Source organism: Balaenoptera borealis (assembly GCF_965194805.1).
Source record: "Balaenoptera borealis genome assembly, chromosome: 12".
Classification (NCBI taxonomy): Eukaryota; Metazoa; Chordata; class Mammalia; order Artiodactyla; family Balaenopteridae; genus Balaenoptera; species Balaenoptera borealis.
Window position 1 is genome coordinate 12,261,232 of NC_138869.1, and position 17,874 is coordinate 12,279,105.

At 53.6% G+C, this 17,874-nt stretch overlaps 1 protein-coding gene across 15 annotated transcripts in view; it reads left to right on the forward strand.

The window, feature by feature from the left end:
• Nucleotides 1-17,874, forward strand: part of SSUH2 (ssu-2 homolog) — a 255,927-nt gene that overhangs the window by 18,663 nt on the left and 219,390 nt on the right. For 8 of the 15 annotated variants that reach the window (XM_082347536.1, XM_082347535.1, XM_082347531.1 and 5 more), the window contains 8 exons: nt 437-497; nt 1,540-1,664; nt 2,722-2,784; nt 4,382-4,467; nt 5,789-5,881; nt 6,274-6,379; nt 8,164-8,271; nt 11,343-12,807. In XM_082347536.1, the coding sequence (XP_082203662.1) occupies nt 437-497; nt 1,540-1,664; nt 2,722-2,784; nt 4,382-4,467; nt 5,789-5,881; nt 6,274-6,379; nt 8,164-8,271; nt 11,343-11,600 (900 nt within the window). In that variant the 3' untranslated portion in view covers nt 11,601-12,807. The other 7 variants (XR_014232680.1, XR_014232681.1, XR_014232682.1 and 4 more) reach the window with 4 other exon arrangements.

Genomic DNA, 17,874 nt, shown 5'->3' on the forward strand with positions numbered 1-17,874 from the left:
CCAGGCGATGTCCAGGATCCCGTGGATGAGGATCAAGAAGGAGGATCTCGACCTCAGGCAGATAAATTCCCCCAGGGGGCGCTCGGAGCGGCTGATTCCAGCAGCCTCTATCTGTCAAAGGGCAGTTTTTGCTTCAAAACTTGCCTCATAGACCATTTCTGTGTATAAAGAAATTATACACATTATACTGCAGGTGCCCAGTGGTGTGTCTGTCAGGGGAGATTTCCTGGGGCTGAGTGACCCCCTGCAGATGTGTCCCAGGGCATCTGCGACACGAGTCGCTGCTGCCAGCCTGTTCTGAGCAGCCCTCGGGCGCTGGCCGTGCTTGGGAACTTCTGTTCCCCCTGCTGAGCCCAGGGCTGGGGAGCTTCATCTTTTGCATAAGGCTCTGTCTTCCTGAGGGCACGAGTGTGAACACACTATTTTTCCTTTGTAGTATCGACTAGAAACCTTCAGTGAATCCAGGATAAGTGAATGGACTTTTCAGCCCTATACCAGTAAGTGAGTTGTCTGAAATGAGTTTAATGAGGAGCGAATACGGCAGGGGCTGGTGGAGAACGTCAGGACTTGGCTTAGCCACTGACCCCGAGGAAGATGCTCCGCTGCTCGCAGCCTCGGCTTCCCGTCCCCCATAAAAAGGGAGGGTGGCCTTTCCCCCGGGAGACCTTCCAGGGAAGTGGTTTGCAGGAGGTCCTGCAAAAGTCTAGTGTTTGCGTTTGGCCACAGGCTGGTGCTGCCACACGGGGCCAGTGTGCTCGGGCGTCTGCCTGCCTCCTGGGCCGCCCCCGGCGCCTCCCCGAGCCTCTGGATCCCCACCCCGTTCAGTGTGCTATGCCACCTCTGCTGGACCCCCTAGAGGCTTAAGCCTCTCTTTCTGGGAAGCTCTGTGCCCTACCTGTTCTCTGGTTCATCCTCCGAGACTTAGCTGGAGGGTCCCCTCTTTTACGAAGCCTCTGAGGGTTTCTCCCCTGCTGTCCCCTCCCCAGCAGAATGAGTCAGTCTTCTGAGTTTTCAGAACGCCTTACGCAGCTCTTGTCCGAAGCACTCACCATGTCATGTTCTGTTGTCTTGCGATGTAGTCCATCTCCTTGAACGGAGGAGGAGGAGAAAGAAGATGGTGGGGCTGGTGACAGTAGTGGTGGCAATCCTTGTTTATTGATCCCTTGGCCTGTACCAGCCCTGGGCTAAGCACTGGTATGCCTTCTGCTGTTCAGTTTTACTACCGTTCTCCATGGTAGGTGCCACCGTTATCCCTGGGTAGAGAGGAGAGGATTGCAGGGCGGAGAGGTAGGTGGAGGAGATGGTCTCGAGTTCCGCAGCCAGGAAGTACAAGAAGCAGGAGTCAGCCGGGTCTGTCCAACTCCGACGCTTGGCTGCTGAAGCACAGGCTCTAAGGGGACCCTTACCTACCAGTCCCTCGGCCCCAGGGTCTAGCCTAACGCCTGGCACCAGGTGAAGGCTCCGTACTATTTGGTGAATAAATGAAAGCTGGTCCTTGCAGCCGTTTGCTGCTCTTTGAACAGCCCCTTTCTCTGTCAGACCACTCCGTGGATGGGCCACAAAGAGGGACCTCCCCCAGGCTTTGGGACATCAAGGTCCAGGTTCCCCCGATGTTTCAGGAAGATACCAGGAAGTTCCAAGTCCCTCACTCATCATTGGTCAAGGTAATGTGTTTATTGGAGTCTCTGCCCTTCTCTTGGAGCTGGTTTTCCGGGCACCATAGTTTCTTCAAACTTTATCCTTTTAAAAAGGAAACCCAAAGTCCAGGCTGGTGGTTTATTCCTTGCCCATCAAATAAGCAGAATTCTAAGAAAACCCAGCGTATGGGCTGTAGTCCCATACGAAATTCCGCGAAAATTAGGGAGCGTTCACATAGCAACAGGATGGTACGAAATTGTCACCAGCTTTAAATAGTGAGCATTCACATTCCTAGACCATCTGAGTGTTTTTATCTTTTTTATTTTTATTTTTTTGACCTGTTGGGAAACAGCTGAATGAAACATATAAAATAAAATTAAAGCATCACTGGGATTTTTTTATGGAAGTCATTAGGGGAGTAGAATTTGACATCCACTCTGTTTTACAGAAATATAATCAGGACAGGTAGTGAGGGTGACCTAATGTGTTACAAAACCCCAGCTGAGATGTTTTATGTTATGTTCTCATCTAATTACCTGCCTTGTTTTCACTTTAGAACTTGATTCAAGCGTGTCATTTTACCCTCTGAGTTTTCATAGCATCATAAGACGAAGAGGACTTTGAGAGATCAAGAAAGTGTTTCATCCTGTTCTCCAGGGTGGAAAAGCTATTTTGATTCAGCCATTGAATTCCAGTAGCTAGTTTGCTGCCTTTTGCAAAAACACCCTCTGTTTTTTTATGGCTTCTATTCCCAAAGACCACTTTAGCCACCTAATGGGCTAAGGATACTGGCTTTTGTGGTTTAGCCTGGGAGTGTGAGTTAGGACATGGGAGTCGGAGACCTGGTCTCCCCGTCTTAGCATCCAGGACCGACTGGGCTGAGGCTCCGAGGAGGTGGTAACGTGATCTCTTTGGCTTGGTGTTCAAGGCCCTTTGGAAGCCTAGTCACCAATGGTCATCTTCCCACCATGGCCTGAACTGTTATACCTCCACGTGGGATGCTGACATCATGGGGGTGGGGTTGGTGAAATCAGGAGCTGCTGGTACTTGGAAAACCAGATCAAGGAGAGCGTTCACTCTCAGGAATGCCACAAATGCCACGGGCATGGGCGCTACAAGTGCAGCAGCTGCCACGGGGCCGGCACGGTGAGTCACATGTGGCCGTTGGTGAGTACGTGATGTGGAGCAGGGCCATGTGGGGATGGAGGGCTGGGCTGGCAGCCTGGGGCTCCCTGCGCCAACAGTGGGGCCTCTGACAAGTCATCCTCCCTTTCCGGGCCTCCATCTTCCTACCTGTAAAATGGGAATGTTGGAGTGGGTGGTCTCTATTGACCTTATTTCACTTTGATGGTTTATGATTTTCATTCTTCTCTCCTTTTCTCCTCCACCTACAAACATTTATTGAGTACCTGCTGGGTGCAGGAGGACTGAGACCTGGGGTCCTTCTCACAGGGACCCTCTGTCCGAGGGGCAGACTGGCAAGTGACCAGCACTTGTAGTGCAGGGGCAAGTGCCGGCGGAGAAGTGAAGTTCAGGGCCTTTGAGGGACACAAGAGACTCGGGCCTTGGATTAGCTTCCTGGGGCTGCCGTAATAAATGACCACAAACTGGGTGGCTTAAAGCAACAAATGTATTCCCTTAGGAGTTCTGGAGGCTGGATGTCCAATATCAAGGTGTCGGCAGGGTTAAGAGCCGTCTCATGCCTTCCTCCCGGCTTCTGGCAGCGTCTGGCAGTCCTTGGCTTATAGCTGCCTCACCCCCATCTCTGCCTCCGTGTTGCTTCCTGGCTTCTCTGTGTGTGTCTCTGTCTCCTCACGGGCTTCCCATAGGGACACGAGTCATTGGATGTAGGGCCCACCCTTCCGCAGTATGACCTCACCCTTACTAATTACATCTGCAAAGATGATTTCCAAATAAGGTCACATTCTGAGGTTCTGGTAGATGTAAATCCGGGCGGGGACGACCACGTATACTCTTCAGCCCCGCGCGGGCCCCTCAGCACCAGCCAGGCCCTCGTGGCCTCAGCGTTCTTTGCAGAATCCTCTAGGCTACTAGCCTTCCCAGTAGTAAGTCCACGCCCCTCGCGTGTTCTCAGCTCTCCCCACCGCCCCGTTTGTGCCTAATCCCTTGGACACACACCGACCACTTGCTGCTCTGAAGCGGGCCTCCTCCGTCCTCTACCTGCCCACGTGCCCTTCCACCCGCCTTCCGCCTGCTGCGTGCTCGTCCATCTACCCGCTCCGCACCCGCCGTGGGGCTCAGCGGTGGCCTTTGCTGCTCCCTCCTCCCTCCCCTGCTCCTCCTCCTCCTCCTCCCCCCTTGTCCCTCAGGCTTTCCCTGGAATGTCTCCGAGCACACCCCAAAGCCAGCTGTGAGGGCACAGCCTGGTCCATCTCTGGGGGCTTTTCCAGCACCAGAGAGGGCCAGCCTGCCCCTCTCCCCCCGCCCCGGCCATGGCTGTTTGGTCAGGGGACGGTCCCAAGGGTCCTGGGGATCAGAGAAGAGCAGGAGAGGCTGAGGTCTCAGGAGAAACAGAGATGTGAGGATGCAGAGTCTCTGAAGCTATAACTGGAGGGGTCCGAAGATACACTGCATTTTACAGACAAGGGGCGAGGCCCAGGGAGAGCAAGTAGGGAAGTGACAGCTTGGGGAAGGTCACAGGCTGGCTTGGAGCCAGGTCTCAGGATGCCCTTTGCCTGCTCCCCGGGAGGCGGGTGAGGGCTGAGGCCACGTGTGTCCGCAGGTGCGGTGCCCCTCGTGCAGCGGGGCCAAGCGCAAAGCCAGGCCCGCCCGGCGGTGTCAGATGTGCTCGGGGTCCGGCAGGCAGAGGTAAGATGGGGCTCCCAGGCCCCGAGCTGAGTGCTCTCACTGGCATTCTTGCTTTTCACTGCCTGCCCTCGGGAAGGCAAGCGGGCGCGCTGTCTTGTCACCCCTGTGTCCCCAGAGCTCTGTGCATTGTAGGTGCCCTGTCACCTCGGTGAGTGTTTCTCGAGACCAAGTGGAGCCCATCAAGCAATCTGTGGGTTGGGGGCGGGGGGAGGTACGAGGTTCTGCAGGGAGGAAGGGAGGCCGTGGGTTAAGAGAGGAGACGTCTTCCTGCTCACGTGGAGGGGAAGTGAATACAGAAAAGCACCCAAGGTGAGATTCTTATCTCTCTGAGGATCCGGGCCTGGGCAAACCCTTATTTATAACCCATTGCAGGGACTAAATGGAGGAAGAGTGAAGGAAGGTTGGTTGATTGACTAAACAAAGTGCCTGTTCACAGGGCTTTGCAAACAGTGGGTTGCTGCCTTTTGGACTTGATGTCCTTTCATGTATTTATAAATCTTTAAAGGGAAACAAGAAACCATGAGGAGTGAAACTCTTCAAAGTTGTGTTGGGTTCATGATACCTGTGGCTCATCCAGGCCCAGGCCATCCTTCTAACAAGCCAGATGGCGAAGCTTTGGTGGACCTGCCACCTGTGGTTGGTAATGGAGCTCTTTGATTTGGAAAGAAACTTAGATTTCTTTCACTTACAAGTAAAAGAACTCCAATTCAAACTGGCTTTAGCAAAAGAGTAAATTTATAGGCCCATGTAATGGAAAAGTTGAGGAATAGATTTCTGGGATGACTTCAGGTACAGCTGGATCCAGGTGCTTAAACAGTGTCACCAGGAATCTGTCTCTGTCCCTCACTCTGCTTTCCTTCATGTTGGCTTCATCCTCAGGCAGGCTGTCTCCTGTGGTGGCAGAGGAGGCCACCAGCAGCTCTAAGCTTGGTGACCTCAGTGGAAAAGGATGGCCCTTTCCTGATCCAGCAAAAGTTCTGGGGTGGATCTCAATGCACTCACCTGGGTCATGTGTCAATCTCTGTATCAGCCACTAGGGCCAGAGAGATGGAATGAGCTGATTGGCCAGGCTGAGGTCCCAAGCTGGTCATAGAAGGGATGGGGGCAAGCCCACAAACCATGTGGGCTGGTGGGGAGAAGGGTGGTCTCCAAAGGGAGATTGGGGCACTGCTACGAGAAGCAGGAGGTCTAGGTGGTGGGCATGTGGAAGCAATCTGTGCCCACTACAGTCCACCTCTGTGAGGAAGGATGTGAGGCAGGGGCCTCCGGAGCCACTGGGACACCACGACCATCTGAGTGGTACTGATGGGGCCCCTCTCAGATGCAGCACATGCTCAGGGAGGGGGAACAAGACCTGTGCCACCTGCAAGGGCGAGAAGAAACTGCTGCACTTCCTCCAGCTGGTCATCGTGTGGTATGTGGCACCTCTCAATGCCATGGCCTGGCGGGGTGGCCGGGGGGACATGGCCTGGATTGGTTTCTGCAGAGAAGCTCCACTTGGTTGGGGCTTTCACAGTGCAGGGACCTGCTGGGAGAGGAGGAGTCCCAGGGTCCTAAGGTCCCACGTCAGGGAAGCTCCCACGCATTAAGGGTTTCTCCTATCGGGTACCTTGCTAGAACAGAACTGTCCGTACTTTACTAGTTTTCCATCTTACCCGTGAGGATGCTGAGGCCCAGAGAGGCTAAAGCACTTTCCCAAGGTCCCACCAGTAGCATGGCAAGCCCTCCAGCCCCGATCTGCCTGATTCCAAACCCAGGTTCTTAACCCGACCCCCGGGCTCTGTCCCTCATCCTCTTCACTTCCAGGAAGAACAGCCTGTTTGAGTTTGTGTCTGAGCACCAGCTGGACTGCCCTGGGGAGCTGCTTGCTAAAGCCAGAGGAGAGACCCTCTTTAAGGATGAAAACACGATGGTAAGGAGGGCTTTGCTACCGCCCTAAAGGGAGCTGGGTCCCTCCTCCCCCTGTGAGGCCAGGTCTTCTGGTTCTGCAGGCGATGCATTCATTCAGAAAGGCTGGGCGGGGACAGAGGCTGCTGGGACCCCATGGGGCCGTTTCTGTCTTGAATTTTACATATTCAACCCTCCTTTCTTCCCCTGTTCCTTTTCTCTCCCTCCTTCCCTTGGACAAATCTTGAGACCCTCCTCCTATACCAGGCACCATTCTAGGCCATGGGGACCATAAAACAGAATCTCTGCTCTCGGATCTCACAGTCGGTGAGGGAGAGGGTAATAATAGCATTTTCACCACACTGTTAGCTGGTGCTAAAGGGTCATTGAGAAATACACAAGCGAGGTAGAGAGACCGGAAGGGGCAGCGTGTCGGGGGTGGAGAGCGGTGCAGTGGGGGAGTGGATGGTGTGACAGTGTGGGAGTCAGGGTGTCCAGCAGAGGAAGCAGCACGACACAGGCCTTGAGGAGCAGCAGAGGGCAGGGGGCTGGAGGGCAGCGAGCTGGGCAGAGCAAGGAGCTAAGACATGACAGGTGCCAGCAGCCAGATCAGGGAGGGTCTTGTACACTAGCAGTTGGCAAATTCCGGCCCTTGGCCTGCTTTTATAAATAAGGTTTTATTGGAGCACAGCCCACTTGTTTATGTACTGTCTGTGGCTGCTATCGTGCTTCGAGGGCAGAGTTGAGTAGTCGAGACAGAGACCCCATGGCCTTCAAACCTGAGTATTTACTCTGGCCCTTTACAGAAAAGATTTGTGGCTCCCTGCTGTCGGCCTGGGAAGGGAATTTGGCCTTTATGGGACAACCTCAGTTTATTTTGGTTTTGTTTCCTTCCTTTTCTTCTTCCCACACTTCCTTCCTCCCTCCCTCCTTTCCTTCCTCCCTCCCTCCCTTCCTTCCTTCCTTCTTCTTTTTATTTTTTTAACACTATGTAGCTGTTTCAGATTGGCTTATTAGCTTCAGGTGTATATCATGATTTGATATTTGTATATTACTGTGAAATGATCACCACAATAAATCCAGTTCACATCCGTCACCACACAGTTAAAATGATTTTTCTTGTGATGAGACCTTTTTATGAGCTACTCTCAGCAACTTTCAAATCCAATCCAGTATTACCAACTGTAGTTACCTTTCTGTACTTCACACCCCCAAGACTTATTTATCTCATAATTGGAAGTTTGTACCAATTGACCCCCTTTCACCCCTTTTGCCCACCCCTCCAATCCCCACCTCTGGAAACCACCAATCTGTTCTCTGTATCTAGGAGTTTGTGTTTGTTTTAATTCCACATGTAAGTGAGATCATAGGGTGTGTATCTTTCTCTGACTTAATCTCACTTAACATAATGCCCTCTTCCATCCATGTTGTTGAAAATGGCAGGAATTCCTTCTTTATGGCTTCATAATAGTCCTCAGCTTCCTCTCTTTGCCCCAGTCACTAGGCTTTCTAAAGGCTCACTTCAGGCATCACCCCTCTAGGAAGCCCTGCGCCCAATCCTAGCCTGAGTTAGGCAGCGGCGAAGGCCCGCGGGTGGGCGTGTAGTCTGTCTACAGCCCTCGTTCATTGGCTGGCGTTCCCGACAACGCTATAAGGTGGATGATCAACGGTCCGCGTGGGTTTAACAAGCCCCACCCACCCCGCTCGCCCCTGGCCCGGGCCTGCCCCTCTCTGGGCTCGTGCTCCCATCAGCCCTCCAGGGCTCCAGGTGCTGAGGCTCCGGGTCAGGTGGTCTGCGTCTCCCCACAGGTGTACCCCATCGTGGACTTCCCACTACGGGAGATCTGTCTGGCCTCCCAGCGGGGTATCGCCGAGCACAGCGCTACGCTGGCCTCCCGAGCCCGCGTCCTGCAGCAGGTGAGCTGAGGGGGTGGGGTGGGGACCAGGGCTGGTGGGAGGTGAGGTGCCGCGTCTGCTGGGGCTCTAGGACACTGTCCCCGCGGACGTAAAGGAGGGAGCGGGCCCCTCCCTTTGTGGGGAGGTCCCTTCTTGAGAGTGGCAGGGCAGAAGGAAGGGGGGGAGGGGTGGGGCCCCAGTCGGAGGAGCACAGAGGTACTAGGGACTGACTTGGGGCCAGAGTGGCCGGAGGTCAGAGAGCAGGGCCGGTCAGACGTAAGGCCACGGGAAGAAGTTTGGATTGATTTATCCTGCGAGCGACAGGGAGCTTACAGGGTTTCACGCAGGAACGTGGCTCAGTGTGGTTTTGATTCTCACCCCCCTGGTATTCAGAGAAGGGGAAGGAAAGCTCGAGATCTAGGGTCCAAGGCAGGTTTGGAAACCATCGTCCGGCCCCCCGGGGCACTTCCCAAATCCCAGGCCCCCAAGGGCAGGGCTGACGGCGCGCGCTGCTGTGCGGCTGTTATCCTGCTGGCCACTAGGTGGCGGTGGTGCCCGTCGCGTCCCCAGGAGCCGCGGGAGGCGGGGCGTGTGCGTCAGGGGACGGGGGTAAAGGAAACGGGGATGGAAGATGGGGGGTTGGCAAGGGAAAGCCCAGCGCCTGAGCTCCGTGAGGGCTCTGTCGGGGGTCCGAGTCTTACAAACTGGGCTCAGATCCTGGCTCTTCCACGTTCCAGAGTGGTCCCGGGCCAGCTACAAACGCCTTCTTGAAGTTCAGTTTCTCACCCGTGAAAAAGAGATATTACTACCGCCTCAGAGGGCTTGGTAGGGATGAGATCATTTGCTTTAAGTGCGTGGAACCCGGTGCTCAAAATGTCCCTGTGCCTTCCGTTCCCTTTGCAATGAGTATTCCCCTTCTCTTTCTGCACGTTTACCCTGTTTGCAGGAGAGAAAAGGATGCATTTAATTTAAAATTAATAATGACCGTCTTGGAGCTGGAATGCACCTCAGGATGAAATGGGGGCACTGCAAACTGAAAGGCCTCGGGGGGGGGCGGTGCTGTGGGTAGGAGGCCCCCTTATCCAAAGGGCCCCGCCTCCCCTCAGCTCTGTGCAGCACAGGGGCAGAGATTTCAGACCTTCTGAAATCCACATTTTTACATGAAATCTTCCAGTTTTTCAATATTGAAAGCAAAATTTTAAAAATGCTAAGAGCACTGTATGGACTGCTGGGCCAGCTTTGGCCTGTGGGCATCCTCGGCTACCCCTGGTCTAGTCCAAACCCATGACTTTGCCAATAAGTCAGATGAAGCCCAGACAGTGGAAGTAATTTAGGCAAGGTCACAGAGCTTCTCAGTGGAAGAGCCCAGGAGTAGAACTCAGATTTCCCAACTCCAAGGGAAATGTTATTATCTGCCGCATTCAAGGCACGCAAGCGACTCTGAAAGCCAGCGTAGGTTTGCAGGGCTATCAGCCGGAGGAGGCAGCGCCCTTTTCACCTGGCAGACACTGCAGGGGCGAGTCACTTCCCAGGTTAGGGCCTGCTTCCCAGGTCTGGCACATAGTCTTGGCTCCTGGCCCTTCTCTTCCATTCATGGGCCTCGATGTCCTCATCTGTAAAATGGGCACGGTTGGACCTTGCCTTAGGTTGGGCTCCACAGAAGCAGCTCTGAGACGAGGATCCGTGTGCAAGTCATTTTTTGTTTGTTTGTTTGTTTTGTTTTTTATCAATTTGTTTTATTTTTGGCTGCGTTGGGTCTTTGCGGTGAGCGAGCTTCTCATTGTGGTGGCTTCTCTTGTTGCGGAGCATGGGCTCTAGGTATGCGGGCTTCAGTAGTTGTGGCACGTGGGCTCAGTAGTTGTGGCTCTCAGGCTCTAGAGCACGGGCTCAGTAGTTGTGGCGCACGGGCTTAGTTGCTCCGCGGTATGTGGGATCTTCCTGGACCAGTGCTCGAAGCTGTGTCCCCTGCATTGGCAGGCGGCTTCCTAACCACTGCGCCACCAGGGAAGCCCAAGACACTTGTTAAGAAAGGGCTCCCAGGGGAAATGGGTAAACGGGTGGGGGAGCCGGAGCAGGAAGAGGGTCAGACAAGGGGGCGGTGAAGGTAGTGGCCCTCTGAGTGTCAGCCATACCTCAGCGGCTGTTCGCCTGGAGCTGACGTTTGTTCTTCAGCCCCATCCATGGAGGACCCCAGCCCGGTCTCTAAGGGGCCTTGCTCCTGCAGCCCTGGTACAGTCTGGTGGGCATTACAGTGAAGACCCCCCAGTAGTGAGCTGTGTACTGTAGGGCTGGTAGGAGGACGAGGCATGATTGCAGCAGCTTGCAGACACAGGTGCTTCTTCTGGGACGTTTTTGCTGCTGAGGCTGACAATTTTGAGTCCTTTTTGGACCCTTCATTTGGCAGAGGGGCAGTGACTGCCCAAGATCACACAGCGTGTTGGTGGCAGACCTCCATCTAGACCCTGGGGCTCCTGGGCTTTCCCTGATGGCACAGCCCCGTCTCAGGTGACACAAGCCATCTGTGAACCAGACCTGGAGCAGGGAGGGGTGCACCAGGGGCAGACATGCATGTTCCTTTAAAAGGGAGCATAAAGGGAGAAGACGCCATTTCTGTGACTCTTTGTCCTAAATTGTCCTTTGGCCCAGGATCTATAGACAAAGATTCATGCTGATATTTTGTTCAGGGTTGGGAAGTTAGCAAGTAGAATCCAGTGAGGGGACAGCTGTCACACGCGGGGCCCCAGCCCCTCCTCTCAGACCTGGAATCTGCTCATCCCAGGGGCACCACCAAGGTGTACCAGCAGATATATGTCCTATTACGAGATGACCGCTGGATGGCAGTTGATGTCCTGGGCAACCTGTGGTCTCCAACCTGTAGACCTTTAGAATCAAAATGGAGGCGCGTGGGGTGGGGCTGCTGTGGTTTTGCTCTCTGTTGGATAGTAGAAGAGTTTGGAAACAAGAGTGGTCTGACCCGCGGCCCAGGCTTTCTGAGCAGATGTTGGCTCCCCTCCCCTCTTGCCCCATGGTTCCCATCTTGGGTCTCCTGTACCAACATGGCAAGAGGGATCGTCTCCCTTTTCTTTCCACAGTTATCCCCCTTGGAGGCCGCTTTCCGGCACATGGAGAAAACTCAGTCTCACGATCTCATTTGGTTTTCTCAACAACTCCATGACATAGAAGTTTTTATACCCATTTCACAGATGAGGAAACGGAGGCCCAGAGAGAGGAAGTGGGAGGTCACGCAGACGGCTTCATGGGAAGTGCACGCCCTGACCCTGAGTCCCCCCCCCCTCCCGCTACAGTGTCACTCACTCTGCCGCCCCTCCAACCCGCACCTCCCAGCGTAGGGAGCCCGCTGCTCAACATCCTCTCCCGGCCTGTTCCCCACTTTCCCCGGGGGTCTCTGGACCATCACCTCCCGCGAGAGGACTTGGGCTCTTTTCCCAAGGAGGGGATCTTCCTGCAAGTAGGACGGTCTGACCCTGGGCCAACCACACCACCTCCCTCTGGGGTTGGGGACCCCACATCCGAGTCTGGGACAGGGGAGCAGCTTGTGCACAAGAACTTAGGGTTTGTGCACAGAGCCTGTCCGACGGTACGTCCCGAGAAAGCTTTGCTGGGGCTGAGGAGTCACTTTGCTCTGTGGGTGACACCCATAGTTTTCTGTAACAGATCAGCGCCAAAGCCAATGACCTGGGTGTCTCAGCAGGAGTCAGTGTCGGCTCCGAGGCGGCAGGGCGTTCTGTTCACTGCCCCGCGATTTTGGAAGATTGTGGAGTAACTGCTCAGAGAAGGAGCCAGGGAACGAGGGATTTAGGACCCCTCTGCAGGGGGCAGTGAGTGCCCCGGGCTCTCAGGTAGACAGGGATGCGAGGGAGGAGATTTGAGCCTGAAATAGGTCCAGCCAGGAGGTGGGGCTTGACCTGGGTGATCTTGCAAGCTTGAAATTCCATGGGCCTCAGTTTCCCCATGTGTAAAAGGAGGGGAAAACTTGAGACAGACTTTTCTCAAAGGAGGGTCGCTGCAAAATCCTGGTGCAGGGATGGAAGGGTCTGAGAAAATAGCCTGAAGCAGCCCACCAAACTTTGGAATTTCTTTGGTGTCAACATTTTATCTTAAAATTTAATTCAAGTTGCATAATACATTCCCTAATATCTCCATAGTTGTTTTAATATAAAAATGTTTAAAATGACTTTATCCTCCACTCCACTCTATCCACCCCCACATCTAAAAATTAACGCTTCTGGAAGATGTCCTGTTCGGCTGGTGGATTTCCATACATCCTGAAACTCCCCTGGGGATTGCCTGTGCGCCACCCCCCCAACTTCATGAAACTTAGAATGAGGTGGTGGTTAAAGATGAGAAGTCGGTTTGGGCCAGAGCTTAGGGTATGTGAAGGAGCGTAGTAAGAGATACATCTAGGAGGCAGGTTGGAGCCAGAACGCCAACTCCAGAGCATGAACTTCATTCCACAGGTAGTAGGGAGCTACTGAAGGTTCTTGAGCAGGCGAGTGACTTGAACAGAACCCTGAGGTTTTTCTTGGCCAATTGTTTCCTCAGCGCCAGACCATTGAGCTGATCCCCCTCACGGAAGTTCGTTACTGGTACCAAGGAAAGACTTATGTCTACTACATCTACGGCACGGACCACAAAGTGTACGTGGTGGATTACCCTGAGAGGTACTGCTGTGGCTGCACCATCATCTGACATCGCACATCTGCCCCCAGAGCCCGCCACTCACATTTGCCCAGGAGATTGGCCGAGGTCTCTGAGATGACTCACTGTTGGCTCCTCTGGACAATTGCATGCAAACCCTGGTGTGTCCTTCCAGAGAATTCAGCTCCTCTGTCAAGCTACAAGTCCTTCTGGAGCCCGTCTGGCGGAATCTATCATGTGTCTAACCTACAAGAATTCATCTGCACACACTGCTTTAGGAGGAATAACTTAAGCGGTGGGGGCTTTGCCTCTGGCCTGTGAACTAAAGCCCTGATTGAGCATGGGGTTGATTTTACTTTTCCCTGGGTCAGTCTCAGTTCTGGTGTGTCTCTGCTAGTTTGGGCCTTTTGTGGAGCTGAGTGATTCTGAAATGTTGAAAGATAAGACAGAAATTAGCTGCCTCTTCTGCACACCAAATAGTGCACTTAGGCAAAAAACGTACACAATTTTACTCCTCATTCTGTGGGTCAGGAATTCAGACATAGCCATGGTGGGATGGCTTATCTCTGTTCCATGACATCTGGTGCCTCACCCGGAAGTATCAAAGGCTGGGGTGGCTCAAGGGCAGGGGCGCTGAAATCATCTGAAGGCTGGTTCACCCAGATACCTGGTGGTCGATGGCGGCTTTCGGCTGGAACACCTACATGTGGCCTCCCTATGTGGCGTGGGCTTCCTCACAGCATGGCGGCTCTCAGGGTAAGCACCCCACACATGTGCCCCAATTAAAGAGACAGAGATCTGTTCCCAGACTGGAGAACAAACCCGCTGTGTTGGATAGACCAAGGGTCTGTATGCTAATCTCTAACATGGTGCCTGTGCACCGGTAAATTTTAGAGAGTGATTTTGGATATATGCAGGTTCTTACATCACGTGCTGACCTTAGAACCTGCCCGCTGAGTAGAAGGTGACCTGGATGTCCTGTGTACCCAGTCCCAGGCGGGAACTCCCACCTGGTGCAGTGAGGCTGGGCGGGTGGAGGGGACACCCTGCACACTGAATGCCCGGCTGGCTTTGGAGGGGTGGTTCGGGGGCTGCGTGGGCCACTGTGTACCTGGTTGTGAGTAACCAGATGTCTCTGTCATCTTACAATGCCTGCCCCCACCCGGAAGGGGAGTGTTACACCCCAGGAGGGCCAGTCCGTACCCTCTTGATTCCCAAGCTCCTGCTGGCCTGCAGCCCTCGTCTCCCATAGGGTAGAAGCATGTGGACATAATAGGCCTGGTTGGGGGAGGCTCAGGTTGGGGGGGGTGGTCTGAGGCCATTCCCCTGGGGCATCGTACAAATGGAGGGGACGGTTTTTGGCTGTTGCCATCATTGGTGGACGGAGCCCAGGAAAGCGGGGCATCCAGCAGTGCTCGGGGACGTCAGCACAGTGGAGTGGCATTCCACGTGTTACATGGCTGGCAGATACCCCGCTGACACGGAGAACTTACTTCTACAAGGTCTCATCAGTTATTAATGCAGTGCGGATTTTTATTTGGTGTTCGCCTCTGTTCTTTGTTTTTCTGGTATGTCTCGTTTGAAACGGCTTCTGATCCTCTCCCTTCTCTCAAGTACAAACTTGGAACTCTAACGCCTTCGTTGGGGTTCCTCGGGCCGCTGTGCTTGAGCCTCACAGATTGAAATACGTGTATTAAAACACTGCTTTCTTCTCATTTCTCCTTTATATTTCAGTTTGGGCATTAAATTGCTTTTTAAAAATGGTATGTAAGTGGGTTATGTCTAAATGTCATTTTAGGATAAAAAGGGAGCCTCGCGTATGTTAGGGTTGAGGCCACATGGCCCGTACACGCTGTTGGCATGTGAACTGGACCCAACAAGAAAATCTAGCTGGAATAAAGTGGGTCATGGGGACACTGTTCTAATTGAGCCTCAGTGAGCCACCAGCCGTAGGGCCCCTTAGTTCTGGTGGTTCTGGCAAAATCCCAGATGGTTACTGGGTCCTCCGGCTGTTTGATAACTGTTGTGTGTTTTCCCCTGCAGTGTTATCTGTTTTTATGACCTTCGCTGCAGCCAGGATCTGACTTAATTTGCTCTTTCTGCCTGTTATCCTAGGGCCGAGTTGGCTGTTGCTGGTAGGCCCAGACCTAGCTGAAGTCCCTGGAGGGTAGAGAACAGAATGCAAGGGCAGCTGTAACCCCCAAACTGGCCACTGCACACGGTGACTCTGGTCCCGATTCAATTTTGCTGTAGAAGGATGTGAGGCTCAAGTGGCTGGCTTTTTCTTTATGGCCCTGCCAAAGGAGAACACCAGCCCTGTTCTTTACCAGTCACTGACAGACGCTGGGCCTCTGCCTGGCGGCCGGAGCCACTCAGGCCTTGGTGAGGGTTTCCCACGGATCTGATGTCTCTGCCCTGAGACTACAGAATGGGAGGAGAGGCTGTCTGTAAGCAGAGGATAAGGAAAGAATCCATGTGAGTCAGGTGGCTTTACAAGATGAGGATGCCTAGGAGGCAAGATGGCGGTAGTGGTTGCAAGCATGTGGATGAATGTGCCTGTGTGTATATATGTGTGCATGTGATGTGCATGCATTTGTACATGAGCATGTGCATAGGTGTGTATGTGTGTGCGCGTGGTGTGTATGTTGTGTGTGCATGCATGATGTGTGTGTATTTGTGTGTATTGCATGTTGCGTGTGCATGGGGTACGTGTGTGTGTGTGTGTGTGTGTGTGTGTGTGTGTGTGTGTCTGCTTGCCAGGCGGAGAGGATCACTGCTTAGAAGGCAGGAGGGACTTTCTCCCCCACCTGGTTTTCCTCCCTTCTCTCCTGGTCCCTGTCGTTCGCTGTAGTTCCCTATACCCTGGCCTTCAACACCTATCAGCTTGTTGTACCACAGCCAACTTCAATTTCTAGTTCATGTGCAACCCTTGATAGGGAGCGCGATGAGAGAACTGTGTTTTCTCAGTCAGGACTGCGGCGATATGTTTCTCAGCGGGAAACACCCTTCTAGATTCAGTGGCTGCGACCTTCAGCTTGAATTCCAGTCTCCTTTTCCTTACATTTCATAGTCAGGGATTGTGGAAAGAGCATACACACTCCGGTTCAAATTCTGGCCCTGCCCGTTAATCAGCTGTGTGACACTGGGCAGTTCTTTTAACCTCGCTGAGCCTCAGTTACCTCATCTGTGAGATGGGATACCACTTGCTTTGCAGGGCGGGTTGAAAAGAGATCAGGCGGGCAGAGCTCAGCCTCAGTAGGTGCTCAGTACCTGGAAAGGCCGTCTCTTCCCAGAAGGAAACTTCTTTGTGGGGACGGGCAGGGCCTGAATGCTTGTCACAGCGCCTCTCCAGGTGACCCGTGAGCAGGGCCTCGTGCACCAGAGTGAGTGCGAGTGACCTCCATTCCGCCAGCTCCCCTTCTTCATCCTTCAGCTCAGCTCACACGCACTACTTTCCCGCGTCGTTTTCACCTTGCCCTCGGGTCGGGCGGCATCCATCGGCCCCTCCTCTGCGCTCGTGTCTCGGGGCGCATGCGCTGGTCCCTGATTTGCCTTGTCTTGTCCTCCGCTGCACCACCGGCCGGCCGGCGGCTGGGTTTTTGCTCGTCACCGCCTTACGTGAGAGTGGTGCGTGTCAGTGATGACCGCCAAGCGTGACCCTAGAGCTAGGAGGAGGTGCCGCACGTTGATTTAACACAAAAAACACCGGATTTTAATTCCGGTCTGGCCTCTATCAGCTGTGTGGCCCTGGACAAGTCCGTTCAGGCCCCTCTGGGGCTTCAGTTTTCTTTCTGTACTTTGGAGAGTTGCATTTGATCCCAGTTTTCCTTTTAAAATTTCACCTTTTCCACTGCAAAATCTGTGGGACCCAGATACATAAACCCGGCTCACAGATCAAGTGGGGCTGCTATGGTTGGTGAGGGGGGGCCCAGCGGCCTCCTGGACACCTGCCCCCTCCTCGCCTCCAACCTCCGGCGTCTGGGAGCCCACGGAACGCGGCCCGGCGAGCCTCTCACTCCTGTTCTGGGAGGTGGGCTGCATCTCTAACAGACCACAGGCCAATCCTGAGAAATTTCTCTGTCTTTTTTTTTTTTTTTTCCTTCAAAGAATTAAACCTTTGACCTGAGCTTATTTTCTGATTGTGTATTCCTCAGAGTGAAACATGCGTCGAGGAAAGCACCATAGAGTGTTCTGTCTAGCGGTACTCTAGGCAGTTGATAATTTTCCTGTACTTTGGAGCAGAGTGGCCCTGGGGCGTTCAGACTTGGGGTCCCCTCCCTCTAGCCTGGTCCCCAAGCTGTAGGAGCGTGTTGCTCCTTGTCTTTATGTCTTCAAGTCTGGGGCATGTCTTTGCTTTTTCCCCATCAGCTGATGGAATTGGGATTTCCTGCTAAAAGAAAGATGTGACCTGGACATGGGGAGCTCATCTTTTAGGCCAGAATAAGTCACTGTCATTTTAGTGACCATCTGTTTTTGTCCCATGATCAGAAAATCTGGCAGAACTTTCAGGGGGCTGGGACACAGGATGGGACATTACGGTGTGGCACAAAGCCACGCAGTGTGGTCTCCGTGGTCACGGCCTGGGGTTCACAACTTGCAGCTCACTCATGCTTGCCCAGGGGCCTCCATCTGTAAGACGGGAGTACTGACCATTAGGATTGTGGGGAGACTAAATGAATAGTGTGCGGGGTATGCATGGCACACGAGTTCTCAAGAGATCTGGGCTGTTGAGGGGGTCCAGGGAGAGGCACATGCTGGGAGGAAGAGATTAGACCCTTAGCATTGGGCGTAGAGCAGAAGGAGGGTGCTGTAAACTGCATGTCCCCCCCAAATTCATATGTTGAAATCCTAACCCCCTAATGTGATGGTATTTGGAGGTGGGGCCTTGGGGAGATGCTTAGGTCATGAGGGCAGAGCTGTCATTTATGGGATCAGTGCCCTTATAAAAGAGACCCCAGGGAGCTC